This window comes from Panicum virgatum, chromosome 4N (genome assembly GCF_016808335.1).
Source record: "Panicum virgatum strain AP13 chromosome 4N, P.virgatum_v5, whole genome shotgun sequence".
Classification (NCBI taxonomy): Eukaryota; Viridiplantae; Streptophyta; class Magnoliopsida; order Poales; family Poaceae; genus Panicum; species Panicum virgatum.
The window spans coordinates 10550022-10560144 of NC_053148.1; the positions used below are offsets into that span (position 1 = coordinate 10550022).

Genomic DNA, 10123 nt, shown 5'->3' on the forward strand with positions numbered 1-10123 from the left:
TTCAGCTTTGTCCGTGATCCATGTGTTCCCTTCCCGTGCTTCTCAGCCGTCTGTTTTCCAAAACGTAGCAGCAATCGTTGAATGAATTCGAGACCAAAACTAAGCGAAAAGATTGAGCAAGCTTTACAGGTACAAAAGTTTGAACGCCGAAAAGGAGGCTCGTTTTGTTCTATTCTGTCCGATCGTGTGCTCGCTGGGCCAATGGAATAAGAGCGCATGGATGGCATTAGCAGCCGGGGATCAAGAACAGGGTGGTTGGGTCGTTTCTTTCATTTGTTTATGAAGAAAGCACAAACGAGCAGGTTTATCAAACCCAAGACGCGGATAGTGTACTAGTAGTACGTGTTTGGTGTGTTTCTGAAGCATAGCTCTCTCGCCATCAAATGAATTGAAGTATGAACTGTCTGAACAATGGACGGCAGCAACAGCCGGAAGAAGCCATGGATTTTTTTTTAGCTAAATGATGATGGCTTCAGAGTCAAATTCTTCTGCTCTAGCTTATCGCCTTACAGTGCGCTTAACTTTCTTGATTCAGATCAGACTAGAATATTGGAGCTAGCACTGAAATAAGTTGGGAAGCAGCAAGAATTGCACAAAGATATGTCAAGAAAAAAATGTAAGGTTAAAATTTTCCTGTGTGTTCATCTCTTTGTATATGAATGTGCAATTACAGTGTCAAAAAATTTCCTAAGACTAATCATCCTGTATGAGTATCTGTTATCCACACATCTGATCTAAGTGTCGAATCAATCTTCACAAAAATGAAAGGAAATGCTAGAATTTCCTCTCCCTAGGCTGATCAAAATGGTCTCTTGAGCCCCTTGAAGTCGACGGTCTCGATGCACTCGACGCTGCCCCTGGAGCCGTTGAGCATCTTGAGCAGCTCGCTGGCGCGCTCCTTGGTGACGCCGCCGCAGCCGACCTGGAGCAGCAGCAGCAGCTTCTGGAACGCGCCGACCCGCAGCGCCTCGGCGCGGCACGCGGCGGCGCCGGCGTCGCCCGCGCGGCAGAGGCGCCAGAGCGCGGAGACGGCGAACTCCGTGGCCATGTCGGAGACGCGGAACATCTTCTTGACGAGGACCGGCACGGCCAGCGCGTGCGCGCGCGCGGCCGCGAGCCCGGCGTCGGCGCACAGGACGCCGTCGAGCGCGGCCAGCGCCTTCTCGCTCGTGCCCTTGTCAGCGTCCACGAGGAGCTCCACGAGCGCCGGCACCGCGCCGACCTCCGCGAGACGGGCCGCCGCGCGGTCGGAGGCGGAGGCCAGGTAGTAGGCCGTGACGAGCGCGGCCTTGGTGGCCGGCGCGGAGACGGGGCTCCGGACGAGGCGGACGAGCGCGTCGCACATGCCCGGGGTCCGCGCCACGGCCTCGAGGGTGCGCCCGTCGGCCGACGACGCGAGCTCGCGGAGCACGATGGCGGCGCTGGCCCGCGCGGCGAGCTCCCCGCCGTGGGTCATCACGGAGGCGAGCGACTTGAGCGAGGCGGGCGAGGCAATGCAGCGGCGCGCCTCGTCGTCGAGCGGGAAGAACACGGTCGCCGCGGCCAGGATCTCGCCCAGCGCGCCCGAGGCCGCGCCGGCGCCCTCGACGCGCTCCCCCGCGAGCCGCCCGAACGCCGCCGCCAGCGCGCGCGCGGCGCCAGCCGCGGCCAGGCAGCGGCGGTTGCGGTCGCTCTCCTTGCCGAGCGCCCTCGCCCTGGCGGCGGCCGCCCCGCACGCGGGCACGTCCCCGCGCCCCGCGGCGCGCGACACGGCGGCCACCGCCTCGGCGGCGTCGGCGTCTCCGAGCGGCACCTTGGGGGTGGGCACCCGCTCGGCGCGGTTGGCGACGCACCAGTCCTGGATCATCCGGCGCGTGGCGTAGTTGGGGACCAGGTCGGCGAGCCGCAGCGGGCGGCCGGTGACGGGGCACCGCGCGCTCCCGCGCGCCAGCCAGCCCTCGACGCTCTCCCGGTCGTAGGTGATCCCCGTGGGCGCCGTGACGGGGTCCCGCATCAGGTCCAGCGAGATCGGGCACACGAAGTGCGCCGGCACCGCCACCTCCTCGGGCGCCTGCTGCTTGCCGCCCCGCCTCAGCAGCGGGATCTCCGGCACCAGCCTAGACGCGGCCCTCGTCGCGCGAGACATCGACAGAACCATTGATCGTCTCCCGTAGAAGCGTTGCTAATAAAACGAATCCGTGCGCCGCGATGCCGTTTCAGTTGAAGCTCGCCGAAAACGTTGAACCGACCGGAGGATGTCCTTAGCTGACTGCTGAGAAGAGAGCGAGAGAGAGAGGAAGAGAGAGAATTGGTGATGGCGAAAATGGCGAGGGGAGGTGCTATATAGGTTGCGGGGAGGGGGGGGAGCAGGTTAACGTTACGCGGGCGCGGGCGCGGGCGCGGGGCGGAGACTCGGGCGGATGCCCGACGAAGAATGGAATTGTTTTTGCAAGGGGAGGCTGGGTCGCGGGGTTTGAACGTTGACCGTTGAACGTTCCGGGTTGAACGAGGTGGGGAGCAAGTGGACGAGGACGACGATGACGGCGACACCGCGTTGGTTGGCTCGCTGGCGTCGCGTACGGCCCGCGGGTTGGGGGGAGACGCTGCGTCGCATTCCCTCGTAGCCGTGTTCCTCCATTCTCACGTTTCGGCTTTCCGGCGCAGCTTTTTTTTGTGCGTGTGTTTCTTGCGGCCTCATGCAGGGTCTGCGTCCGAGGCGCCGGAAAGAATTGGGATCTGCAGTATGGATGAGCGTGGCATACAGAGCTCGAATAGTTTGTGACTTGCAACAATAGTTCACCAACTTTTATTTATTTGTTCCCCCGTGAATAGATGGGCCAGGCATATAGTTGGAATACGTATGAATGAATGCAACTGGTCCTTTTTGATGCAAGCAAGGAGCAACTTAAGGGTTTGTGTATTCTCGCTCGCTCTGCTGCTATGTACTCACAATTGCACTTCTTTCGCAGCATGTTTTAATTTGTCGTGCATACATAAAAAATTTGCAAGTTTCTTTTGCGATCGGACTTCTTCTAATCAGGTCCACTTCACACATACACACACATACATATACATATTATATGCAATAATATAGAATTCGTACATAATTTTTTTACAAAAGAGAGCTCTTTTTACAATGATTATAAAGTATTAATGGGTACTTTCAGCTACTTCTACCTTGAATTTTTTTCTACCCGTTGATCTATGAAAAATATTTATAAAAATTAAATTAAATTAGTATTCGGTCCCACTTTTTTAGTACTTGGTCTCAAATTTTGGAAGTACCAGACACTTTACTTTAGATACTTCTTAGTACTTCCTACCTTCACCACCGTATGATTTTATCAGATGGACGGCTCTTATTTTTTTTCAATCATTGTAAAAATTTTCAAGAAGTTTTTATGAACAACTTTTTCTACATTTTTCTAAAAGATTTTGTGGAAAATTTTATGTAAAAAAAAATCGTGAAGAAATGTCCAACGCACAAAAATTAGACAGTTCCAGAAACATAATTGTTTGCGTGTAAGAAGGCAGCCGTTAAAATAAAATTGTAGCAAGCTAGGTGCCGATGTGCAATGTCTCCGAGCCATTTGATAACCTAGTGATCAAATAAGTCAAAGTAACACATCAGATTCTGGGTTCGATTTTCCATGGAATCGAATATTCTGTAACACGGGGGGTCAAATTTTCTAGAATTTAATAGTATTGTGCTTTGAATGGTAGGCGACATATCCGTCAACAGCGAGATATTTGTGTTGACTTAATCAATCTTGAGAATTTATCAGCTAAGTCTTCGAAAGATACTCATAGGGTAGAGTTTGGGTACGTGCGTTTATAGGGGTGATGATATATTCATTGTGAGTGTTTCAGTTTTACTGTGTAATTGAAAAAAGATATACTTAATTAACTAATAAAGCATTAGCTTGGACATTCTGCCTAATTCGCCACTTCTGCCGAGCTTAGGCGTAATAGAGATGCTACCGATTTGACAGTATTTGCATTGGCGTGCCGACTAAGTCTCAGTACACAGTTTTATAGTCCAGTTAACAAGATTGGGAATTCAGTAATTGTGCTGAGTAAATTTTATAAGATGAAACTCCTCTCTCATCTAATAATTTTTTTTTCTTTTTGTCATGTTAGCAAAATTGATGAAGTTGCATAGAATTTAGTGTTACGGAACTTTCAACCTTTGTGGAGATTGGTCTAATGTCGACTTTGACTACGTGACGGGTGTGGTCGGTGCGACCTCATTGGATCCACCGATCGAGCACGCAGGTCGGTCATGTGCCTTTTGTGCCACAATTAATCCCTGAGCTAGCTGACACAAGCCGGAGTGCCGGTATTCCTTGGTTAACAAGGTTGCTGCCTTGCTGACCGACTCTTCCTCCAAGCTGGAGGCAAACCATGGACAGCTTTAGAAATTTGGCGCAGTGCTTACGTCTTGCTCGATCCAATTTCTTTCCCTGGCCGGGTCCATGAAAGTTTTTTTTTTTTGTTATTGTCTTCGCATCCTCATTCGATCCTTTTGGACTGCCGCCCTGTGCGTGTGGGCATGTGGCATGCTTTTGGTGGGTCCGTCCGTGTGCAAAACGGAAGAAGCATGTTTTTGCTTTAGAAAAGGTGGATTTATTAAAACTCCATTTCGAGCACTAAAGTAGGGCATCAAACTGATTCATGTAGTATTCGATGACAAATCAATACTCCCTCTGTTTTTTATTACATATGTTTGTCCAAAGTCAAATTTATCTAACTTTAACCAAACTTATAGAAAAAAGTAATAATATTTACAATACCAAATTTACTTCATTGAATCCACCATGAAATATATATATTGATAATGCATATAGTAGATAGTACAGTTGTTGTTATATCTCTATCTCTACTATTTCTAAAGCAATCAATGATTCCTTTGGTTCGTCAGTCGAATTCTAATCGGAACCTGAACAAATCAATCGCAATTCTAATTTCTATCCGAACAAATTAATCGGAATCCTAATCAAATTCTATACAATTAATGCCTCTCATGATCACGACACGACCTGTACACGAAGTGAAAGAGCATAAAGTTGGTACTGTTATGTACTCCCTCTGTATTAGTAAAGGAAATTGTTTTGAGTTTGTCTTAAGCTAAACGTTTTAAACTTTAACCATAAATAAATTGTTTGTGTTGAGTTTGAAAATATGAAGGCGATATAATTAGATTCATCTTGACCTGTAGTTTTGTGTATATATATATTATATTAATTTTTTATATCAAAAAATAGTGGTCAAAGTTGTTTTTAGATGTCCGAAACGACTTACTTTACCAACCTAGAGGGACGAGGTCTATTATATTACCCGTAGGTTAACATTAGTTAAATTTAATTTGGAAAATAAAAAAGGAGGGAAGAAACGAACTCCGGAGTAAGGTAGCAATGGGGGCCACGAGGTTGGCCAAAAAAAGGTATAACACACAGCGGCGGGCTCGATGTCCATGCAGCCCGTAGCCCGATGGCCCGGCCTAAGCACGAGCAATTTGGTCTGGCCCAAGCACCACCCGGCCCGCTCCCTATTGTGACCGAACTAGCTCGGCCCGTTGTAGCAGCACCGTCCAAATTAAACCGGCTTAAATGCACTAACCATCATCTTAATACTTAATCAAGTTACTGTGCACTTAAAATGGTGTAACCTGACAGGCTGTCGGGTAAAATCCCGATTAAACTACTGTACTCTAGGATCACAATTGCACTTAGACCCGTACGAAGACGAGCACAGGTGATACCAGCACACAGAAGTATTCAAATTAATTTACAACACCGGTTTTACATAAAAGGTTTAAATACAAACAACAGAGTTCAAACGCACAGCGGAAGTTTAAAATTGAGTTCGAAATACAATACGATAGCCACGACGACGATAAAAGGGTGAGCTCAACATCCTGCCCACCGATGTGATGCCAACCTGTCCAATCTTCACGGGGAAGACGGGGCCCACTCGATGGTCCAACCCGGAGGAAGCGGCTGTCCAAACCAGGACGCACAGATCTCCTCGAAGTCAGCGGGAACACAACCTGCTTAAAAGGTTTCAACAACAACCCTGAGTATACTAATACTCAGCAAGGCTTACCCGACTTTGGGTATACTTAGCCCATTATCTAGACATGCAAACCTTTTCGGCTCTGGAGTTGGTTTTGCTGAAAGGCTACTACTAATGAATCCTTACTTTCAATATTTTAGCTCAATTTAAGTTTATCAAGTGCCAACTAGATTTGCCTGACATCTAGAGCAAGCATGGTTGATCATATCAATATTTACAGAGTATCATCATTATATCATCATCATTCCAAATTTTTACTACGATGTGACAAAGAGATCAAGGCTCTCATAACCGCGAGTCACGGCGAATCGATCCGATTTAACCTTGCAATGTGGACCTAACTCACACGACGCATGTAAACCCCGTTGAGTCACGCGCGTCAACTGTTTCCATCATTACCACGGCATCTGAATTATGCTTGCTAAAACCCAGGTGATGGGCCCCTCACGGTGAACTCCCGGAGAACCCGGAGGCGGCATCCTATCCAACACCCGCCAACTCCCACGCCCAGCGTAGCATGACGGAATTCAAATCACCGCTGTAAAGTGGTACACAGCTCACCGGTTTCGACTACCTCCTACTTCCGGTATGTGGTTAGTACTGTTCAATCCTCGATCAGCACTGCCAACAACGGAACGGTCCTCAATCGACACAGGCGGAGATTTCTTTTCATCCATTCTATACCATTCATCCAACTCATCTCCTCCCGGTCTCCAGTTCTCTTTACTCAACAACTCATTTCAAAGCCAAAGCTAAGGAAACAAGATCCTAAGACTCGCGAGTGACAGCAATCACTCGACTTCTACCGAAATCCTACTTAGCAGAGCATAGCTAACGATACCTGCACATTAGTATGGACTCATAGGTACCTAGGGAGAACATGCATACTAGGGTTTCATACAACTCCTAAAACTTAAATGCACAAATACTTAAATAAACATTGAATAATTTAAATTATGGTTATGCTCTGGGGCTTGCCTTGCAGGTCAGCGGGGTTAACGAAAACTTCGGGAGCGGGCTCAACGGCGTCCTTCTGCGGCTCTTCTGCTCATGGCTCCTGGACCGGCTCAGCGATCAGCTCGTGGACAGCTTCGCTCGTGGCGTCTACACGAATAAAAATATGCCATGCAACAATTAGAACACAGTGCAATGCATGAGCACTTACGATGCGATGAAAAGATCAACACAAATTAACCTGAAGTGTTTCCTTCCAAAAACAACTACTAACTTTGCTTAGAGCAGCAAGGATTAAAACCGGAGTTTATGTTGTTAAGGTACACATGCATGGAATTAATCAATTACCAAAAGGATAAAGGAAATAAAATGAAGCTAGGAACTAAATAAAGATCAAAACTTAACACGCCACAGAGATCTATTAGCTAAACTTTGATAACAAGAAAAGCTGCTGATACGAGGTGCATAAATAAATTACTAACACTTGCAGATAAAGAAAATCATTTCTTTTAGCCCTAGAAAAGGAAAACAAGCAAAAATAGCTCCACAAAAGTGCACAAAGGTTATGCACCTGAAACTTTTTCAGTGAACCACATATACCAAGAGTAAGCTACTGCAAATTGTTTCATAATTTTTAGAGCCATGGAACTACCGTCATTAAATAAACTAGGTTAAACGCAAACTGAATTTTCATCACAGAAAAAGTGACAAAACATAGGCACAAGTATTTTTCCTCAGAAGCTTGTGATTTTAGAACCCTAACAAAATTGGTTTGGCATTTTTTGCATTTTTCTGTGAATTTCTAGGCAATTATGAATCTTCAGCCGGGATAAAGGAAATAAACACAAAAGATTAAAGGGGGGGCGCTGACAGCCGGGGCCCATTGGTCAGGGAGCCCGGCCCAGCTCCCAGGCGCACCCCCTCCCCTGCTTTTGCCCGCATAGGGCCAGGCCGCGGCACGGCGGCGGCGGAGGCGGCGCTACCGCCAGCGGAGCCCGGCCGGCGGAGCGGCGCGGCCCGGTCTGGCCAGGGCGGGGCGGTGAGGCAGGCGCAGGGCGGGGCGCGCAGAGGGAAGGTGCAGAGGGGAGGGCACGCGCGCGCGTGATGGCCCGCGACAGCGCGAGGCAGAGCGCTCGGCGGCGGCGGCGTTCTAGCCCGGCCAGGGCCGGTCGGCGGCGGAGGCGGGCGGCGGCGCGGCCAGGGGTTCTAGGCGGCCCTAGGGCGTGCGGAGTCGACGCACGGGGAGGCGCAGGGAGAGCCGGCGGCGTGCGCAGGCGGCGGGCGGCGCGTTTGCGGCGGCGCGGCAGGGATTCGACGGCGGCGGCCGCGGATTCGGGTGGGGAAAAGGCCGGGGAGCGAGAGAAGGTCGTAAGGGATCTCACCGGGGGCTCGTTTTGGACGGGGAAGGGCCGGAGATGGGTCATCGACGAGAGGGCGAACTCCGGCGGTCGGACGGTGATGGCGAGCAGTGGTCTGAGCTTGATTTCGGCCGGATTTGTGCACGGCCGCGCTCACGGATGGTCGGTGTGGGTGGACGGCGAGTCTGCGCGGCTCCGGGCGCGACGAATCGAGGCGGGGTGGCGAGCAGTGGCCGGCGCGGCGGACGGCGGCGACTCTGCTCGACCTAGCTCCGCTCGAGCTCGAGGATGGGGATGGAAGGGAAGGACGGGAAGGTTCGAGGCATCCGCGTGGCTAAGAGCGGCGCTCAGACGCCGAGGTCGAGCGCGATTGCCGACGCGTGGACGTGCTCGCCGGCGACCAGCGGCGGTATGGGCGTCGAGAGCTTCACAGTAGAAGCACTGGAGACTACTGTTTACTTGCTGAATGATTTTGACTCTAGTTTGACCCGCTAAAACTCCAAATTTCATATAACAACTTGAAGTTTGGCCAAAATAAAAGTTGTAGAGGATTAAAAGATCTACAACTTTCGTTTTGGGCGGAAGTTGATTTGGAGCTTAGATCAAGGACAAAAACGGGATCGAAAACGGCTAAGACAAAGATTAAATCGCGGACTCGGTTAACGCTAAAGACAAAATTTTGAGTCCACGATTAGCGAGTTAACTCGTGATTAGCGAGATGATTAACACAGGAGTGTTACACCCGTTCCCCGAGCCCGGGCTTGGGACATCACCCCAGTCCGTGGGCTGGTACGACCCGGCACGGAGTTAGCAGGCCGGCCCGATAGCGGTCCGCTAACTCCAACAATGGAGCTCAGCCCCACCCCCGCACCCAGCTCCCCCAACCCTAGCCCCATTTTCCCACTCGCCCCACCGCCTACAGCCTTCGCGAGGCCGCCTGCCCGCCTCCGCAGCTTCGCCGGCGGCCGGTCCATTCCCGTCGGCTGCCCGTCTCCCTGCTGGCCTTCCCGGCGGTCGACGGTGCACCCCTCCAGCCTCCGCTCCCTCGTTGTGCTGTCGACGCCGCCCCCACCAGCCTCCGCTCCCTCGCCCGCATCGACGCCGCCCCATCCGACCTCCGCTCCCTCGCCCTGCCATCAACGCCGCCCTCTCCAACCTCCGCTCCCTCACCCCGCCGTTGACACCGCACCTTCCGGCCTCCGCTCCCTCACGCAATCGCCCCGCCGTCGACGCCGCCCCTTTGCCCCGCAACCCTAGATCTAGCGCCGCCGGACTGGGAGCTCCACTCGCGCAGCTGCAACACCTCCCTGCCTCGACGCCGCCGCACTTCCTCTCCTCGCCGTCACCCCCTCCCGCTCTCCTCTACGCCTCTCCGCCGCGCCTCGCCGGTCCGCCGTGCCTTTCCTCACGCGGCCGAGGACTGCCCCCATCGTAGGCTGCGGTGGGCCCAAGCCCGACAAGCAGGCCGGGCTCCACGGGCTGGCCCGGCACGAAACAGGCCCGTGGGCCCGTGCCTGGGCTGTTGGTGCAGCCCGTGGGCTAGCACGGCACGGTCCCCTGGGATATCGGGCTGGGCTAGGCATGACCCGAGAAAAGGTGGGCTAGGGTGGGCCCGGGCTCGGGCAGGGTCGGGTGCCCCGAATGGACATCTGTACCCCGGGTGGTTTATCGTAGCTAGCTCTATTGTTGTCGGAAAGATGATAGAGAGTGGCCATACCGCCAGGGCCGGCTAGGGGGGGGGGGGCAGGCAGGGGCGA

At 52.1% G+C, this 10123-nt stretch overlaps 1 protein-coding gene across 1 annotated transcript; it reads right to left on the reverse strand.

The window, feature by feature from the left end:
* Window positions 1-601: 601 nt before the first annotated feature.
* Window positions 602-2352, reverse strand: LOC120671479 (U-box domain-containing protein 21-like). Its single transcript, XM_039951811.1, has one exon. The coding sequence runs from the start codon at window positions 2135-2137 to the stop codon at window positions 800-802; it is 1338 nt and encodes a 445-aa protein (XP_039807745.1). The 5' UTR covers window positions 2138-2352; the 3' UTR covers window positions 602-799.
* Between the last annotated feature and the right edge of the window lie 7771 nt (window positions 2353-10123).